Source organism: Euphorbia lathyris, chromosome 2 (assembly GCF_963576675.1).
Source record: "Euphorbia lathyris chromosome 2, ddEupLath1.1, whole genome shotgun sequence".
In the NCBI taxonomy this organism is placed as follows: domain Eukaryota; kingdom Viridiplantae; phylum Streptophyta; class Magnoliopsida; order Malpighiales; family Euphorbiaceae; genus Euphorbia; species Euphorbia lathyris.
The window spans coordinates 97,259,452-97,280,428 of NC_088911.1; the positions used below are offsets into that span (position 1 = coordinate 97,259,452).

Here is a 20,977-nt window from a genome sequence, read left to right on the forward strand (position 1 = left end):
ATAAGAAAAGTAGATATTTAAATTAGGGGGCGTTTGGTTTGAGGTCTTTAGGAATGAGAATGTGAGGGTTTCTTTCCCTTTTTTCTTGTTTGTTTACAAAAAAAAAAAAAAAAAACTTATTCCTTTTACCCACTTTAGGTTAAGCCATTATCTCACTTTAGGTTAAGTGATTACCCCATGCCCTCTAGGGAATTGGATTCCCTTTACCCCATTCCATTTCCTAAACATATCCAAACACATAGGGGAATTAATGGTTATTCCTTTCCTTTCTTTTAGTTTCCATTTCTTGATTCCTTTTCCCTTACCCCTTGTGAACCAAACGTCCTCTTAGTGAGAGAGAGGAAAAATGGAATGGAAAACTTTAGGGGGTTGGAGGGAATGAAATTAGATGAGTTAGGAGTAAACTCAAAACTAACATATGGTATAAAAAATGATTGAATTGATGAAATAAACACCAACAAAATGAATAGAACATCTTCATTCCCTTGCCCTTTTCTAAAACCCCCAAAACAAACCGCCCTTAAGGTTTAAAGAATTATTGCAAATTGGAAAGGAAGAGCAAACAAAATTAGGGATAAATTTCAACCACTTGGACCTTTTATAGGGTCATATTTTTTGGATGATTTTATCCTTTGTTATGCGGAATTTCTTAATTTCGTGTGATTTACTAACAGACAATCACTATTTAAAAAAAACATAGAAACTTATGTTAAATCAATATAATCACATGATTTTTTTCAAAATTATCCATGTTTTTAAAGTGTGCACTTATAATTAAATACTTTCAAATTTGATAATAATAATATTTACTAACATTTAAAATATTATATTTCTAACACTTATTAGTTTATTTTTTTAGAAAACACTTAATTTGTAAGGATCCGTTTGGTATGCTGTAATGTAATCAATGTCGTAATGTAATCAAAGTTGTAATGTAATGGAATGGAATAGTGATTCTATTACCATGTTTGGTTGACAATTATGATGGAATGTAATAACCATTACAATACTTATATTTTCCTAATTAAATGCAATCATAAAATTTTATTTACATAATTAAAATCAACGAAAAACATGAAAAACGTGAAAAGCACGAAAAATGTGAAAAATCGAATGAAAATCAAATACAAAAGTACACTAACCGAAATCAATAAATTAGTATATAGTTTTTCATTTTTTTTTATATTTTTTTACATTTGTGTCGTTTCTTTTAATTTCTATTTTCAACATTTTTCACCGTTTTTTATTTTCTCATTTTTTCATTTTTTTTTCATTTTTTTCATTTTTCGCATTTTTTCGGTTTTTCGTTTTTTTTTTCATTTTTTTCATTTTCAATTTTCATGTTTTTCTACTTTTTGCGTTTTTTGACAAGAATGAGAGGTTAGATTTGAGAAATTAGAGGTTAGATGACAATGTAATGAGAATTCAAGACATTTTTTAAGTAACGGGGATTACAAGATTTCTTCAACAAAATTTAACTCAAGGTTTTCTCATTCAATTACAATGAAATTGTAACATGCAACCAAATATGGTAATGAGCTTTTAATGTAATGGTTATTCCATTACGAAGGTCATTAAATCTTAACAAACGACACCTAAGTGTTATCAAACAACCACATAAGTTTTTTAAAAACAACAACCGTTAATATGTAATAAATTTAGTTTGAATAATAAATTTTAATTAAAAATTAACATAAAATTCTAATTTTTTTTTATGTGATATTGGTAATTTAAAACATAAAATGGAGTTAGTTGTTTCTTGAAATGATTAAAAAATGCTAATTTAAATTAAAAGGCAAGAATATATTTCCATAAGAAAAAGTAAGAACTATTTGAATTTCAAAAAATTAGTTAATAATTGAACAATATTTTTTATATATAAAATTAGAATTTTCATTGTAAGAGTGTTGAAGCTGCGAGAAAAAGAAGACGAGAATACTGTTTATTGAGAATTGTATTTAATGGGTAAATTTGCCCTCCGAGAATGGTTGCGGCCTCAACAAACAACTTGCAGATTTTGTTTCTTTACCTCCATTTCACTTTCTTGTCATTTCTAGGGTTCCGTTTCCTATTCTGTATTCCCTCGCATATACTTTCTTGAAATCAGGTACTGATATTCTCTTTTGCTCTTTTCTGCTTCATTAAGCCAAACTCCATAGATATTTTTTGCTCTGGAGAATTTACTTTCCCAGAGAATGATGGAACGGGTAGAACGTTTAAATTTGGTCTTTTCCGCATCAATCTTTTGGTTCCCAATGTTTGAGAGAGGGTCAATGGAGGCAGGTATCTGCCATGGCCAGCTCAGTCATGTTGTCATGTTGACGTTCTATGCGGAGTTGGATCAATTAGAATTTAAAACCGAAATTTTGATTTTGCTTTTCTCGTCCTACATTTTTTTAACAATGTGACCACGCTGGTTTAAGTGCTAAGCATATCACGATTGTGAATCGAGTAAATAAAGCTACATTTCATTGAAATCCCCCTTCTCTTTTTTTTTTTTTTTTTTGCAGCATTTGAAAATTCAAGGACGTTAAAGAAATTTTCAGGAATTTGGCAACAAGTTCTTCAGGCGATTAACTCATAAGCAAGGAGAAGAACTTGATCATTTTAGTTATTTTGTTTGTGTAGGTGTTATAATCGTCTTTCTAAGGGTATATTTTCTTGGGGAGCTAAAATGAGTGTAGTTGGGTTTGATATTGGTAATGAAAACTGTGTTATTTCCGTGGTGAAACAAGGGGGTATTGACGTGTTGTTGAATGATGAATGCAAACGTGAAACACCAGCAGTGGTATGTTTTGGGGAGAAACAGCGGTTTCTTGGGTCTGCAGGAGCTGCTTCTGCTACGATGAACCCAAAATCTACAATATCTCAAGTGAAGAGACTGATTGGCCGCAACTTTACTGATCCTGATGTTCAAGATGACCTAAAGAAGTTACCATTTGGAACTTCTGAAGGACAGGATGGTGGCATTTTGATTGACTTGAAGTATTTGGGTGAATCACATACATTTACACCAGTTCAGATCATGGGGATGCTCTTTTCACATTTGAAAGAAATAGCAGAGAAAAATTTGGAAATCCCAGTTTCAGATTGTGTGATTGGGATACCATCATATTTTTCAGACTTGCAGAGACGGGCATATTTGAATGCTGCAGCAATAGCTGGATTGAAGCCTTTGAGATTGATGCATGACTCTACTGCTACAGCACTAAGTTATGGGATTTACAAAACAGACTTCCCCAATGCTGGGCCGGTATATGTTGCATTTGTTGACATTGGTCATTGTGATATGCAAGTGTCTATTGTATCGTTTGAGGCTGGGCAAATGAGGATTCTATCGCATGCTTTTGATAGCAGATTGGGAGGAAGGGACTTCGATGAAGTTTTGTTTGGTTATTTTGCAGCACAATTCAAGGAGCAGTACAAAATAGATGTGTATTCTAATATCAGGGCATGTGTTAGGTTAAGGACAGCATGTGAGAAGTTGAAGAAGGTTTTGAGTGCGAATGCACAGGCACCACTAAATATTGAGTGCTTGATGGATGAGAAAGATGTGAAAGGTTTTATTAAGAGAGAGGAATTTGAGAGGCTGGCTTCAGATTTATTTGAGAGGATTAGTATACCTTGCAAAAAAGCTTTAGCTGATGCAGCGATACCTATTGGGAAAATTAGTTCTGTTGAGCTTGTTGGTTCAGGATCTAGAATACCAGCTATTGGTAAGATGTTAGCCTCTATGTTTAGGAAGGAACCCAGTCGAACATTGAATGCAAGTGAATGTGTGGCCCGTGGATGTGCCCTTCAATGTGCAATGCTTAGTCCAGTTTTTCGAGTGAGAGAATATGAGGTTTGTATCTTGAATCACTAAGTTTTTAAAATGTATGTCAAAACTATGTTGTTGTTTCCTTCGGTACATGATTTTCTATTTCAAGTCAATACTAGTTTCTTCCTTTTTAGTATAATTAGTTTTCTGCTTAATTTAGCTCAAATGACAGGTTGAGAAAGCATCATATTTAAGTGTATGATAATTTATTTGCTCAGTAATTTGGCAATCATTGTGGGAAAAAATAGAAACAAAAAATAAGATGCCTTCCCTTGTTAATTGCTTTGCTTATCTGTTAAGAGCTTGTCTTCATGTTATGCCTTATGACCAACACTCTCTATTTATTTCCAATACAAACTACAAAATTTGATTGCATTATGAACAAGTCTTTGTGGCATTCATAGTTGTTAAAGGCACAAGGCGCACTAAGGCGCTAAGGGGTCGTGGAGCCTAGGCTCAAGGCAACGCAAGGAGCGCGCCTGAGGAACACGAGGCGCAGAAAATAAATAAATAAATAAATAAATATATTTAGATATATATATATATATATATATATATATATATATATATATATATATATATATATATATACTCTATTACTAGTTAAAGCAAAAACACACTTATGACCACATAATTTATAAACAAGGCAAAACCGCATAAAAATATAATACTAAATGTCAAAAACACCAAGTTAAGTTCATACTTCATAGAGACATTAACATATACTTAGGGGGCGTTTGGTTTGGGGTCTTTAGGAATGGGAATGGGAATGGTTAGGGTTTCATTCCCTTTGTTCTTGTTTGTTTACAAAAAAAACTCATTCCCTTTACCCACTTTAGGTTAAGCCATTACCCCACTTTAGGTTAGGCCATTACCCCATGCCCTCTAGGGAATTGGATTCCCTTTACCCCATTCCCTTTCCTAAACATATCCAAACACATAGGGGAATTAATGGTTATTCCTTTCCTTTCCTTTAGTTTCCCTTTCTTGATTCCTTTTCCCTTACCCCGTGTGAACCAAACGCCCCCTTAATGTCTTAACCTAAGTACCTAACTAGTGCCACAATTCCAGGCTGCACATTCTCAGTTGGTTCTTCTGTGTGTCGCAGTTTCTGTTTGAATGGAGACTATTCTTTAGGTGACTCTGCTCTTAATCTCTCTCTAGTCTTTCTATACTTACGTCTCTTCATATTCTTATTTAGATCATGCGTCAAGATTAAGTTTATTTGGTGGTTGAAATTAATCAACCATTAAAATCAAAACAAACAAATAAGCAAAACACACTTCTATATCAAAAACCCCTCCCCCACTTTCTCCTCGCACTGTCTCGGTGCGGAAATCACACAATTAGGGGTGGTTTTTGTGTGAGTGGGCCGAAGAAAAACTAAAAGGACATGTCTTGAAATCTGTAAAATGTTCTTGTCATCCTATCAATCAACACATGTTTGACGTCGGCGATCGACTAAAGGGTGGGCTTGTGGATTTGAATTCAAAAGGAGATGGCAACTATCCGGGATTCCATGTCTACACTTGTGTAAAGTTGCTGCAACGTCTAATTTAACAGATGCATATCAGTGGGTCGATCCTTACTACATGAACGAAAAAGTGAAACTGACATGGGCCGAGTCTGTTTATCCAGTTGGTCACCAATCATAATGGTCAACCTGCGAGCCCCCTATGAGAATTCTGCCCCCTAAAGTTCTTAGTAAGCCATCTAAGGGTCGTCCAAAGAGTCAAAACAGAATATCATCACAAGGCGAAGAAGTAGTTCGCACAACATGCAACAGGTTGGAATACTGGTCATAATAGGATGAATTGTCATCGTCCGCTTCCAAATACAATACGGATGCCAACTAATATCTCAACTTCTGCAGCAAGCTGTTCGAGGAATATGGACACTTAATTTCTGAAGTTTGTGTACTTTAAAACTTTTATTTTTGAGGTTTATGTACTTGATGGATTAAAACTTTATTTGTTAGGTTTATGTACTTTATTAAAACTTTCCGCATTTGAAGTAGTATAACGTTGTCACATCTGTCGCATAGTTGCAATTTAAATACCAAATGAGTACATAAAATAGTTTGTCGTACCTATCGTATTTTTTAAAGTACGACAGGTGACAGAATATATAGTATGTCATACCTGTCGTATTTTTTAAAATACGACAGGCGACAGAGCATATTGCCTGTCGTACCTACCTTGAGCCTTGCATAAGGCGCGCCTTTAACAACTATGGTGGCATTTATTGCAGAAGTTCAAGATGTGCAATAATCAGTTGGATATTCTCCAACATCAAGACTCATTTATGTTTTTTGGTGCATTGCTATGTACAAAATAAGTAATTGCAATTCAATCTGTGCAGGTTCAAGATTCATTTCCTTTCTCTATTGGATTCTCATCAGATGAAGGTCCAATTGGCACAGGGTCAAATGGCATACTGTTTCCGAAAGGCCAACCGATTCCAAGCATTAAAGTTTTGACATTTCAACGTAGTAATTTGTTTCATTTAGAAGCATTCTATGCCAATCCAAATGAATTGGCCCCTGGTGTATCTTCAAAAATAAGTTCTTTCAAGGCAAGTGCTCTAAAGTTAACCCCCTGTCCCCCACACATGATATTGAAGATTGGTTGCCAGATGATTGCTATGAGTAGCTCCTCTGATAATCAATGACAAAAGTAGCTAATGTTTTTTTTTTTTTTTTTGAAGAAAGTAGCTAATGTTGATAACTGTGAGACATCTATATTCTTCTTGCAAAACGGCATTGGATCAATATATTCAACATTCAATATAAAATTTAAAACTTGTCTTTATTCCAATGAAAGATGAATTAGACCTATAAGTTGAAAATGTTTTCCTTCTCTGGAACTCATTTATTCTTCAGAAATTTTATTTCATCAGTCATTGGAAACATTATTGTAAACATAAAATGGGTTCCTAACCACATCAATCCTACATCTTAAGCAAACATGAACTGAATTTCTAATTACTTAGGGAGGTAGTGAGTCATTGTAAATTCAGTAGTGAGTGCATGGGTTCATATTATCTTTATAAGTTTACAATTATTAGGTGGGGTAGTATCTTATATTCTAGCAATTTCTTCTGGGTGGCATTTGTTGTATCAGAATCATAATGGAACTAGGTGCCTCTACATGTTTTAATTTCTTAGAACTTCTTAACTTTGAATGACACAAGAATTAGTGCATGACCAGCATAACAAGTTGAAAATAAAAGTTTAGCCTTAAGCTGGACATGACAGGACTGTAGATCTCGGAGTAAAAACTTGAAGCATAGACATGACATGACCCTTTTATACGTTTGCAGAGAGAATGCTGAGCATAATCATAAACTTGCTATATGTGATCAGTATGGGGGAATGACATTTGACCAATTCGCTTCCTGTAAAGAGCCTCGTGCAACTGATAAATTATCGTAAAGGAATTGAAATGAACATTGTTACGTTGATTGGAATATCAAACTAAACGATTTCAGATGTCAGCTTTGTGCTTGACTTTTGCATATCATGGTGCTGAGAGTGCCACAACTGAAAATTGTGAGAATAAAGGGGTGCTTATTTATCTCTCTGTGTGATTGTTAAACACTAGGTTAAGGGCTCCATTAAATGGAAAGAATCGTAGCGTTCTGTGCACCAACATTTTGTCAACTATTTTCCATCAACCATGGCTGTTTGTTAGATAAATGCTATATTTCATGCTGTAAAAACATCATGCAATTCTATGTGTGGCTTCACATAGGCATGAATATATCTTCTGTTACTGGATACTTGACTTCTGTGTTCATTCTAAATATTTTATGCAGATTGGGCCTTTGCCAAGCTCCTACAATGACAAGGCAAGGGTTAAAGTTAGAGTTCAATTGAACCTTCATGGGATTGTCACTGCTGACTCAGCTATGGTATATTATTATTATTATTGTTGTTTTTTTTAATCGAGTCCCCTTAAAATGTCAGTGACTCAGTATTTGGTTGATTTCTTGTATAATCTAAGTTTTGTTATGCCTTCAGTTGGTGGAAGACTATATGGATAATTCTGTAAGAAGAGCCACTGGTCAAATGGATGGTGACGAAATGGAGGTTGATTCTACCTCTTTTGGTTCTTCAACAAGGCCTGCAAATACTGATGAGGATGAGGTACGAGTTCCCTGTACATTTATACACCACATGCATATAGATAGATTTGTACTATGATATGCTTGACATTGTCTGTGAGGAAGTTCTATTTGTTAAATGACTTGCATCTCAATTTAGACCGGTGATGAACCCCTCTGGTCACTGTCTATAATGTTCTTTATGAAATCACATTTACTGAAGAATTGCTCCACCTAAAAACTTGAGTTTGTATCCGAGTGCACAAGAATCATTTTATTACTTCTAATATGCACCCTTTGAAGAAAGTTTAATGTGCGATGATCTCATGGTATCCTCTACCTTGTGATGAAAGTTTTGTGACTGAAATAATAACATGGTGGGCATCTAGGAATGACAGACAGATTTCTAAAAGCTCAAGCATATAGATTTTGAAGCCAATGATAGTTTGTTTCTTGTAATATGTGACTCAATACTCTTCTTTTGCTTGTTTCTTTCATGTAACCTTAGTTGAAGACCTAGGATCACGTTCCAATTTCATTTGTGCTTCATTATATTCCAGGCTAATGATAGAAGAAGTGACAAAGCCAGGAGGAGGCTTGAGATTCCAGTTTGTGAGACCATCTATGGTGGAATTACTAAGGCTGAGCTTTCAGAAGCGAAAGACAAGGAACTTCAGTTGGCTCAACAGGACAAGATTGTCGAACAAGCTAAAGACCGAAAAAATGCATTGGAGTCCTATGTGTATGATATGCGTAATAAGGTTAGAACTTCAAACTTTTGGTAGAGAATCACATCCTTCGTAAGATACCATCGTATTCTTTTTTGGAAATTGTTTTTCTTTTTGGTGAATCTGTTTACAAGGACAATTTTATTGCTGTAGTTTCTAGATTTTTAATGTTGTAAGATATGCATATATTATATTCTTATATAATGCGGTGTGGTGCACGTCTCTACTATTGATTTTTAAATATGTTATGTATATCTGTAGAACATAATTATGAACTTGAATCTCAATATTGAGCTATTGGCTTATATTTAGCTATGAAAGGCACATATTGACCATAAACTACATGGAAGATGAATTATAGTTTAGGTTTGAAATACACCATACTAAATCTTAATCGTTTCAAAAATCTCAGAGAGATCTTCAGTTCATTTTGCTCTTTTAAATTGTTTCCCTTATTTCTTTCAATATTCTGGTTGGGCAATGATAAAATTTTATATGACTAGCTATTCAACACTTATCGGAGCTTTGCCAATGATCAAGAGAGGGAGGAAATTTCCAGGAGCCTACAGGAGACAGAGGAATGGCTTTATGAAGATGGTGACGATGAAACTGAGAATGCTTATACCTCTAAAATGCAGGACCTTAAGAAGGTACTTTCATGTCTCAAAGCATCAAATTTGGGTTATCCATATGTTTGTATTCGTTTCCTGATTTCACCCCTTCAAAATAGTTGGTGGATCCTATTGAAAATCGACATAAAGATGAAGAAGCCAGAGCACACGCCAAACGCGATTTGATGAATTCAATTGTGCATTATCAAATGGCTGCTAAGTCTCTCCCAACCGAGGATAGGGAATCAGTAAGTCCTTTTTCCTTTTTCCCCCTTTGAAATGGAAATTGGTGTGATATAATATTAAGAGTACATATCACTTAGGAGTCAACAATTTCATATAACAAAATTAAAATTGTCTCAGATCCTTAATGAATGTCATAAAGCAGAGCAGTGGGTCAAAGAGAGAAGCCAAGAACAAGATTCCTTACCGAAGAACACTAATCCGGTCTTATGGTCAAGAGAGATAAGGAGCCGTGCAGAGGATTTGAACTCGTAATATTCTTATTCTTCTCAGTTGTCAATTATATTTGCATTAATTTTGTGAGTAGCGTGACAATTTAAAGATGAATTTCAGGAGATGCAAGCATATTCTGGAGAGGAAGGATTCAGAGCAGCAAGATTAGGTTGAATTCATACATGTATAAGAAACCTAAATATACATTATTTTTTAATATTGATAACCATACACTAGTCTAGAATTAGAAGGAAGGAATACTGTTATCCAATTTTATATTTCAGTTACCTGAAAATGTTACAACAATATATAGGTGAAGATGATGCTTTTCTTCTCTGTTTCAGACTTCCAATGGTTTTCATTATTGTACAACACCACAAATCATGAATATGAATTTTGTTTGGCTTTCAATGTTTATTAGTGCTCCAATTAATTTATTACTAAGATCATCTCCATCAATTGTTAATGCTTAGTTCACATTTTTTAGGTAGTTGGTCTCTCCATTTGTAAAAAAAATTAAAATAAAATGAATAAATGTATAAATAATATATATTTGATTGTTTGATATATTTAAGATTAATTAATGTGTAATTAATAATTAATTTGTAAATAATGTGTAATTAATAATTATTTTTTTTGGAAAACATTAATATTAAATATTAATTACTTAAAAATATATATCCAATTTGTTTGCTATTAAGTATATAATTATTTTTTATTTAAAATATTCCAAATTATGCATTTACTGACAGCACTAGATTTTTTTTTATTTGCTGGGAGAGAAAAACGATAAAAAAGAATCTAACAGAGTTGGTTTTTGACTCCTTAATTCCTGTAGGAAAGTCTGTCTTTGTGTCTATTGGATCATAAACCGAGCTATTCGCGGAGAATTTTTTTGTTTTTATTTTCTTAATATTAATAAGAGAAAAAGTACGTGCACCTGGAATGGAAAAGATGCTCTTTCAAGAGAGCTTATCTTTTAATTAAGTTAAATATTATAAGTACAATTGAGTATGTTTGAAATCGAGTACGAGTTTATAACAGGTCAATAAATCAATAATTATAAGGTGATTTAGTCGAAGAGATTTTCAGCCGCTATGGGGAAGAAAAAAGCAATAATTGATGTATTTTTCTTTTGTAAATTTATAATGTTAAATTTTGTTTGAGTTTTATTGTAATTTTTTTTATGTAATTTGCATTTCTTTTAATTTTCATTAATTTTATAATTACTTTCTTATATAATTTATTAATTTGAATATTAATAACCAGTCCAACAAAAATTACTATTTTGAACAATTTATCAAAAAAATAAATAGTTTATTTTATTTTATTTTAGTAAAAGCTGTTGGTCCCTTATAACGTTGGAAGTATAGTTCCAAAGGGGGGAGGGGGTTAGGAACTATTTAAACTTTTTTAACCTTAGGGCAGAATTCTTTTCTAAAGAGAAAAAGGATTCAACAGCGGCGCTGAGTGATCAGTAAGATATTGGCTTAGTCAACTGGTGACTAGGTCAGTTTCTTGACTTGAGTCAGGAGATAGCACTTAAAGTCTATTCTTGAGCTCAGATGTTCGATGCGCACAACTCAGCTTGACCTCTTAACTTGGTCAGTTTTTGGTTATTTAAGCAAGCAATATATATAAGGAGTTTAAGGTAAGAAATACGTTACTCAGCAGATTTATCCAGGTTCGGCTTCTTCTAAGCCTACGTCCTGTCCCCGGAACACGTTCCGAGATTTCGAATCCTCTACTGAGCTCTTTAAAGGTAGAGCCTCAAACCTTTTACAATCTTAGCAACTGAGTATAACAAGAGTACCTTCCTCTATATCTCTACTCAATCCTAATCTCTCGCTGAGTACTATAACCGAGTACTCAGCCTCTCCTTTCTACTTTCTAGAAATGATAAGTGTTTGTCCTAAACAATGATTTGCTAAGACACCTTAGATGATTGAATAATCACTCTAGACTTTTACACAAAAGATATTGAATGTAGTGTAAGGTTGCTTTGCTTTTTGCTTGCAGAACTTTGCGTAGAGATTTGGTCAGCGTAATGGTTTGATCAAGTTCTGTAAGTGTTGAAGCTTCTGATGGCACTCTATTTATAGAGATGTCTGGGCATCGGTCATTTCGAATTTCGAAATAACCGTTGGAGAGAAACGGCTTCCTGTCGTTGTCATCCTGAGTTGCTCAGAGCTCTCGGCCAATCAGATTTGTGTATCTTCTGTCCTCGGTCAGCTCAGCAGAATGTCTCTCCTTTTATGGTAAATTCAACTGGACAGCATACTGTGTCATCTGAACTTTACCCAAAGTAGAAATACTTTGTCTGGAAGTTTTCCTTAGCCAGCTGCTGTCTTGTACGTTTGTCGAATCTACTCAGCAGCTTCATCTTAAAGTTGTTCCCGAAGGTCTTCTAGATCCTTCTTTCGCTGAGTTGCGTTTTGTCCAAAGCGACAACGTTTTGTCAAAACGTGGGCCGAGTAGTACTGAGTTGTTTGACTTGGGCTTTAACTTCCGTATTGGGCTTGGGCCTTTTGATTCTTGTGTCTTATAAACAATTTAACTCAACATTGAATAAACACATTAGTAGAATAAATCAAAGCATTTAAACTTAGTGTGTTTTAGAATATGTATTTCAATTATACTTAAACAATTTTGTCAAATCAAAATTATGTGGAAAGGTGTTTCAACAAACTCCCCCATTTTGATGTTGGCAAAACTATTCAGCGAGGAACTCAGTGTTGAGCTCCCCCATGATAGTTGACCTATTATTTTAGCAAACTCCCCCGTCAGGGTTGAGCTACTGACTTAGTTTTACTCTAAACATTTAAAGGTTTAATCGAGTAAGTCTAAGGTCAGTTTTCAGATATAGGTCAGCTTATGTAACATATTCTATTTACTCAGTATTAAGCGGAAGGTTTAATCATTTAGAGTGTGCTGAGTAATTTGTTGTTCAATGAGTTCTATAAGACAGTGTTATATAGGCATATAAGTCAATGTCAAACATGTTATCAGTATTGGGTTTTAATTGAAGATACAGAATAACATTATACACAGCATCGTATACAGATAATTCATAACTCAAAGTTTTGAACGGAAGATGCAAGTATTGATATTAAAAATAGATAGTCAGTGTTTACAATCAACAGTTCAAAGATAGGCAAAAAGAAATACAGACTACATACTTAGCCTATACTGAGCTAGCCTATATATCTATTTCTTTTTCTTCTGTTGGGACTGACTTGACCCATGCTGTGTTCTTGCTGGTGTTCTCGCTTGATCTTTCTCCTCCGTTTTGTCAGCATCGGGAGGAAGAATTCTAAAGCTGTCGGTTAAGACAACCCTGGTTAGTTCGTTGGACATCACTTTAAGTCGGTCAGCGCTTTCATTTACACCATCAAAAATGGCAACACCCTGATTTGAGACTTCATCAGGAATTTTGAGTTCTGTAGCGCTGATCATACTGACGATGAAAGCTTCAGACTTACCAATCCATATAAGCGCATCAGTCAGTCCAGCAATGACTTGATGAAAGGTTTTGAGTAGGTAGGTGTCAAAGTACTGACGCTGAACATTTGTGTGCCGGATGTGATTGAAGGTTTGCCTTGTGATGGACAGCATTTCGTTTTGTTTCATTTGGTCAGTGTCCATCTCCTGCTTGTTCAGATTTAGCAGTCGAACAACTTCACCAATTTGCTCGACGGAGCACTGAGAGTAAGAGACCATTTGCTCATTTGTCTTGAGTTGCTCGGTGTGAAGCTGAGCAAAAAGCATCTTTACCTCATCAGAAGTTGCATATCCAGGGTTCACAGCTGACAAGTTCTGTACTTGCTGTTGTAGAGCATTTAAGTGTTGCACAGTTGTTAGCTGGATCTCGGCCAGCTTGGCGATGGAATCCTGCTTAGCTTGCTGTGTTTGATAGGAGATGATGACGTTCAGCAAGTCCTTGAATCCCTTAACTTCGTTGAGAAGCTGAGTGACCTGGGAAAGCTGAGTAGTCTCAATAGATGAAGACCCAGTAGCAGGATGAGTGGATTGTTGAAGGTCTTTGATCAACGCTTGCACTGAGTCGATTATTCTTTTACCGGACTCAGTGGCATTCAGATAGCTTTGAGAGCCTTCAGTGACATCAGTGTGACCGGTAGGAGGATGAGTCAAAGGAATGACATGGTCAGTGACTGGAAGTGTTGTTCCAATCTGCACTTGAGGTTCTGGCAGGGTTGATTGATCGGCAGAGATGTTAATTGGAGAGGTAGAAACTCGAATACTGTCTGTGCTGATGGGGGGAGATGTGTTTGGAGTCAGCACAATGCTTGGGTGGACAGCATTGACAGTACTCGTCTCAACCTGACTTGTTGAGGTGGCAGAAGCATTTTGGTCGGCATGTTCCTATTGAGAAGAAACAGAGGCTTGTTTTTCGATGGATGCCGCAGGTTTTCTACCAACAAATCTGAGTTTTAGGGCAGAGGGGTCTTTGGTTGGTTGTTGAATGGCAAAGGTAGGAAGAGTTGTTAGTTCAACAGGAGTCTCAATGACTTCTTTCTGACTTGCCTTGATGAGTTTTCTTCTTCGAGGAGGAGGAGGAGGTTTGTCAGCTGGAATAGACTCTCCTGAGTGAGAAGGAGAAGTTTCTTCCTGATCATGATGAGGGAGGTCAGCTTGCTCTTGGACTGGATCAATATTGTGTTGGTCCAGTTCTTGCTCTTCTCCAGCAGCCAACCCAGTATTGGCTTGCTCAGCTGCAACCTCACTGGTTGTCTCCTCAGCGTCATCCTGACTGCTGGTCTCGTCTTCTTCGTCTTCTTCTGAACTATCACCATCTAGTTCTTCCTCTACTTGGGAGATGAACTGATCATCCAGTTGTACCTCTTCTTCCTGTTCCCCAGACACAGTTCCTAAACACTGTGTGTAGTGAGAGTCACCAGGCACAACAATGTTAGTAGGGATAACATCGAGGGGATTCAGTGTAGAAGGCTTCTGCTTCTTCTGAGGTTGCTCATTAGTGTCCTCAGTTTCAGGCTCATCTTGCATGCACCTTTTCTCAGCTGACTTAGCAGCTGACTTCTGCCTCTTAGCTGGAGACTCAGCATCTTGGGAAGGAGTCTCAACAGCTTTTCTTTTCCGGGAAGCTGGGGCCTTAGTCCTTCTCCCTTTCTTTGGGACAGCAGTTCCCTCAGCTTGCTGTTCAGCACTCGCAGCGGCAGCAACAGCTTTTCCTTTCTTTAGAGGCTGACCGAACTTCAACGCTCTCAGTGAAGCCGCTGTGATCTCAGATCCTCTAGCTGTTTCTTCATCTGTCAGGTCTACCTGATGATCAATGAGGATCCTGGTGATGAGTGATCCTAGCCTTAGAGTACCCGTACTCCTTTGGAAGCCAGCAATGAGAAATACTGGCATGTTGATCGGCTTGTATGTCAGCAAATGCCAGATAAAGCACTGTTCGAAGTTCGTTGCTGAGGTAGTGCAGTTGATCTTCGGATAAATAAAGTAACTCAGTAGATAATGAGCCATCTTCTGGTGCTGACCCATAGATGAAGCTGAGACTTCTCATGAGTGGCCTTCAGGTTTACAGAAGTTGACCTCATACCCAGTACCATCCTGATCTCTAGACCTCCTTAGCCTTGCTCCCTCAGTTTTTAACTTAAGCAAATTTCCTAGGTAGAGAGGGTTGATGAAGATGGTTTTCTTTTTCACCACGGTTACCAAGTAGTCCTGGTTATCATTGGCAACGCGAAGGTTGTGGTAAAACTCCTTTACCAGGTCAGGATAGGTGTGATCCCTAATCGAAAACAACTCAGTCCATCCATTTTGTGAAATCCACTCACAGAAGGGTTGTTCGGTTTGTACGAATGCTTCAGATACCCATCTTGAGGGCTCAACCTTCCATTCTCGGACGTTTTCGAAGACCTTCGAATAGGTCCTGACTTTTTCAGGCTTTCCCTTACCAGAGGAGGTTTGGCCAGTTTTTCCTTTGCTCGGTGAGGTGACCTTGGTAGATTCCGGCACAGAGGTTTGCCTGGAAGTTTCATCGGAGCTGGGCTTAGAGTGACCAGCACTGGAGATGTTGAAGGTAACTTTAGTCATAGTTGAAGAATGCGTTTGGGAAGCTTTGAGAGTTTTTAGAGAGAAAGCTTTCTTTGCCTTAGAATTTGGTAGTCGTAAAGAGAAAACAATGGGGATTTACCAAACGCATCCATGTGTCAGTTTTGCCTCGGGATTGTGAACCGACAAAAATCCTGGCTTTTATGACACATTCGGCGCGTACGTCATCATAGGTGGCTATACGCATGCTTTTGCATTTATTCTAACGGATCTAACACTCAGCGTTTAGAATACTAAGCGTTTCATATTCTGAGTGGTCAGTATTACATAAAGGGATGATTTCTAAGTTTAAACTAACTTACTCAGTGTGCAGGTTTACTCAGTATTTGCTGTTCAATTAATTTCAATGAGTACTCAGCAAAAACAATCATTCAGCATAGTAGTTCACTCAGCATGCATATTCATTTAGTTCAGGAATTTACTGAAGAGGATTAAACATACCAATAGCTTCTCTCAGTATGCTGAACTGCTCATGGGCCAGTGGCTTCGTGAAGATATCCGCAAGCTGCTCGTCCGTTGGGACAAAGGTCAGCTTGATCTCACCCTTGAGTACATGATCTCTAATGAAGTGATGTCTGATGCTGACATGCTTCATTCTGCTGTGTTGAATTGGGTTCTTTGAAAGATCAATTGCACTTTTGTTGTCACATTTGACGTCAATTGTCTTTATTTGAACACCATAGTCTTCAAGCTGTTGCTTAATCCATAGGACTTGAGCAACACAATGACCAGCAGCAATGTACTCAGCTTCAGTGGTAGACAAGGCTACTGACGCCTGCTTTTTGCTGAACCAGGATACAAGACAGCTTCCTAAGAAGTGACATCCTCTAGAGGTGCTTTTACGTTCCAGCTTATCCCGTCCATAGTCAGCGTCAGTGTATCCTATGAGTGTGAAATCATGAGTATTGGGATACCATAAACCTGCGTTCACTGAGCTTTGCAAATATCTAAGGATTCTTTTTACAACAATGTAATGAGATTCCTTAGGGTTAGACTGATATCTAGCACAGTAGCATACTGAAAACTGAATGTCCGGTCTACTGGCTGTTAAGTAAAGTAGAGAGCCTATCATACCTCGATATAATTTGCTGTCTACTGACTTACCATTCTCGTTAGCGCAGAGGACAGTGTCAGTGCCCATAGGAGTGGATATTGGCTTGCAATTTTCCAAGTCATATTTCTTTAATATCTCATTGGCATATTTGGCTTGACTGATGAAGATGTCATTCTTTCCTTGTTTAATTTTGAAGACCGAGGAAGAAGTTGAGTTCTCCCATCATGGACATTTCAAACTCAGTCTGCATTTGTTTGCTAAACTCCTTGCACATTGATTCGTTAGCTGCACCAAATATTATATCATCAACATAGATTTGGGCCAGCAGGGTATCTTTACCCTTTCTCTTAATGAATAAGGTTGTATCAGCTTTGCCCCTGACGTAATTTCTAGTCAGCAGGAAACTGGTCAGCCTCTCATACCAAGCACGTGGTGCTTGCTTGAGGCCGTACAGAGCCTTTTTGAGTTTATAAACGTGGTTTGGGAATTTAGGGTCCTCAAAACCTGGAGGTTGATTAACATAAACCTCCTCGTTTATAACTCCATTAAGAAATGCACTTTTGACATCCATTTGGAATAATTTAAAGTTCATGTAAGATGCATATGCACATAGAATTCTAATTGCCTCTAGCCTTACCACTGGGGCAAAGGTCTCACCGTAGTCAATACCTTCTTGCTGACTGTAGCCCTGAGCTACAAGTCTTGCTTTGTTTCTGACTACGTTCCCTTGTTCATCCAACTTGTTTCTGAAGACCCATCTTGTTCCAATGGTCTTCTAACTCTTTGGATGAGGCACTAGCTCCCATACATCGTTTCTTCTGAATTGATCGAGCTCCTCTTGCATTGCGTTCATCCAGAATTCATCTTCCTCAGCATCAGCGAAGTTCTTAGGTTCCTGTACTGAGACGAAGGCTACATTGCTGAGGTACTTCCTGAGTTGATTCCTCGTCATCAGGGTATTCCCAGCAGAATCAAGGATTGCACTCTCTGAGTGCCCTCTTGGAATCCTTATCTCTTTAGGTAGATTTATATCTTGTGCTGTCTGTGTTTCAACAATCTTTGCAGAAGTATATGGGTCAGTGAAAGTAATCTTAGGTTCACTCTTACTCTTGGTCAGCCTTTTAGTAAATGACTCAGTAGCTGGTTCTTAGTCAGCGGTTACTGAGTGTGGATCATCTTCAGTCAGCGGCTGGTATCTACCTGTAGGGTTAGTTTCGTCGAACACCACATGTACTGACTCTTCTAGAACTTGAGTTCGCTTATTAAAAACTCTGTATGCTTTGCTGTTTGTTGAGTAGCCCAAAAAGATAGCCTCATCAGCTTTTGAATCAAACTTTGCTAAGCTATCTTTGGTATTTAAAATAAAACATTTACAGCCAAAGGCACGGAAGTATCCAATGTTGGGCTTTCGTCCTTTCCAAAGTTCATAGGGGGTTTTCTTTAATATAGGTCTAACTAGAGCCTTATTAAGAATATAGCATGCTGTGTTAACAGCCTCTCCCCAAAAATACTTTGGAAGCCTATGCTCATCCAGCATTGTCCTGACTATTTCAACCAGAGTTCTGTTCTTCCTTTCAACAACCCCATTTTGTTGAGGTGTTCTAGAAGCAGAAAAATTGTGGTCAATGCCGCTGGCTTCACAGAATTCAACAAACTTTTGGTTTTTGAATTCTCCACCATTATCGCTACGGATGTGAGCTAATTTTAGGTCTTTATCATTTTCAATTTTTCTAACCAAATTTGAAAATGTCTCAAAGGTCTCATCCTTGCTAGTCAGCAAGATGACCCATGTGTACCGAGAGAAGTCATCTATAATGACCAAGAAAAATCTTCTTCCACCCAGACTCAGCGGCTGGACTGGACTGAAGAGATCCAAGTGTAGTAACTCTAACGGACGCTTAGTTGAGACAATATTTTTGCTGTGAAAAGATTGTTTGGTTTGTTTTCCAGCTTGGCAAGCGTGGCATAGTTGATCTTTTTCAAACTTAAGTTCAGGCAGTCCCTCAACCAATTGCTTTCTTGCTAATTTGGCCAGGAGGTCCATGCTTACATGACCAAGTCTCATGTGCCATAGCCAGGAATTTTCTTCCATTGATACTAAGCATACAGTTTTTGAAAACTTTTTCTCCAAGTCTAGCATAAAGACATTATCTATGCGAGGGGCAGTTAAAATTAACTCATTTGATTCACCCTCGTATATTTTACATCCAGTAGCATCAAATATAACTTTTCTCCCATTGTCACATAGCTGAGCTACGCTGAGTAAGTTATATTTGAGTCCGCTGACTAGGGAGACAGATTCAATAGTAGGATTACCTCCAATGGTTCCTGACCCTACTATCTTACCCTTCTTGTTGTCTCAAAAACTTACACTTCCTCCTCATTTACGCTCAAACGTGATGAACTGAGTTTCATCACCAGTCATATGCCTCGAGCATGCGTTGTCAATATACCACATCTTTGACTTCTCGGCACATCTCAGGCTTACCTGCATTGTAACTAGTTACTTTTAGGTACCCAATTCTTTTTGGGTCTTTGCTTGTTAGGTGCAACAGGTAAAGCATCATATTTTATTTTATGGCGACATACTTGGACAGTATGGCCATTCTTTCCACAGAAGTCACAGCTGACCTTCTGTTTAGGATGTTTCACTGACTTGTCAGCACCCCAGTGCTGAGCGTGCCAGCACACCTTAGTGGTGTGTCATTTCTTCCCACAAAAGTCACACTGGACTTTTCGCTGGGGATTCCATCTCTGCTGAGTACCTTGGTACTGAGTTCTCAGAGGAATGTTTCTTTTATTTGGAACCTTTAATTGGTTCTGGATAGTTGTGACGTCCTTTCTCAGTTTCTTTGAAACTGATTGGACTTCAGAGACAGACTCGTGTATGATCTTCATGTTATCATGCAGAGTTGAATTGTCCTGAAGAAGGAATCTGAGGTCACTCAGCTTGACCTCTTCCACTTCGTCACAGCGCCTGCTGAGTGCTCTAACTTTCTTATTACACTTCTTGACAAGTGTGTAGAGATCACTCAGGGCATTAACCATATCGTTTCTGAGCTGGGGAAGAGTAATTACCTCATTTGATTGCTCCTCGTCATCTGATGCGACGGATAGGTCAGCATGCTCAGAGACACACGGCTCAGCAAGTTCGTCAGCCATGAAGCATATCTTTGCTGACTCGGTGGCCTCAGTTTCTGTAGATGAAGACTCATCACTGTCGCTCCATGTAGCCACCATTGCCTTTTTGCCGCTCTTCTTGTCTTTCCTCAGTGTGGGGCAGCTTGACTTAATATGGCCGGTTTGATGGCACTCAAAGCATGTAATGGGCTTTGAGTTGTCCTTTTTGTATTTGCTGTCGCTTGAGTCAGCTTTATACTTATCAAATTTTCTGTAAGGCTTCTTAGAATATTTGTCGTTCTTCCTGAATAGCCTTTTCATCTTCCTTGTGAACATGGCCATCTCCTCATCATCAGTTGAGCTCCCGTCAGTGGAGTCAGCTTTCATGACAAGAGATTTCTGCTTCTTGTCTTCAGATTTTTCCTTCACCTCGAAGTTTTTCATAGATATCTCATGGGTCAGCAATGAGCCGATGAGTTCATCATATTTGTAGGTGGTTAAATCCTGAGCTTCCTCAACAGCTGTCTTCTTTGCTTGCCAGTCTTTAGGAAGACTCCTGAGTATCTTTTTGACTTGTTCTAACTCAGTGAAGATTTTCCCAAGTCTCTTGAGCTCATTAATGATGTTGGTAAACCTTGCATTCATGTATGAAATGCCCTCATCATTGTTCATCTCGAACAGCTCGTACAGTCTCATCTGCTGATTCAGCTTGGACTCCTTTACTTTATTGGTTCCCTCGTAGGTGACTTCCAGCTTTTTCCAGATCTCTTGCGCCAACTCACAACCTGAGATTTTATTATATTCTGCAGCATCGAGCGCACAGTGAAGCATATTGATAGCCGAAGCGTGATTTTGAAGCTTCTTAAGATCATCCTTTGTCCATTTGGCCTCAGCTTTTACAACTGTTTGGCCAGCCACAACTTCGACAGGTACAAATGGGCTTTGCACTATAGATAGCCAGGCACTCATATTTGTAGCCTGAATGAAA

At 37.6% G+C, this 20,977-nt stretch overlaps 1 protein-coding gene across 2 annotated transcripts; it reads left to right on the top strand.

The window, feature by feature from the left end:
• Nucleotides 1-1,901: 1,901 nt before the first annotated feature.
• LOC136219075 (heat shock 70 kDa protein 16) lies at nucleotides 1,902-10,130 on the top strand. Of its 2 annotated transcripts, none has more exons than XM_066006301.1 (10): nucleotides 1,902-2,107; nucleotides 2,511-3,844; nucleotides 6,182-6,394; nucleotides 7,637-7,732; nucleotides 7,842-7,967; nucleotides 8,485-8,685; nucleotides 9,156-9,302; nucleotides 9,383-9,511; nucleotides 9,627-9,757; nucleotides 9,840-10,130. In XM_066006301.1, the coding sequence occupies exons 2-10, from the start codon at nucleotides 2,675-2,677 to the stop codon at nucleotides 9,886-9,888; spliced, it is 2,262 nt and encodes a 753-aa protein (XP_065862373.1). In that variant the 5' UTR covers nucleotides 1,902-2,107; nucleotides 2,511-2,674; the 3' UTR covers nucleotides 9,889-10,130. The 2 variants fall into 2 exon arrangements, with proteins under 2 accessions (XP_065862373.1, XP_065862374.1); XM_066006302.1 differs by having other exon boundaries at nucleotides 2,629-3,844.
• Nucleotides 10,131-20,977: the final 10,847 nt, after the last annotated feature.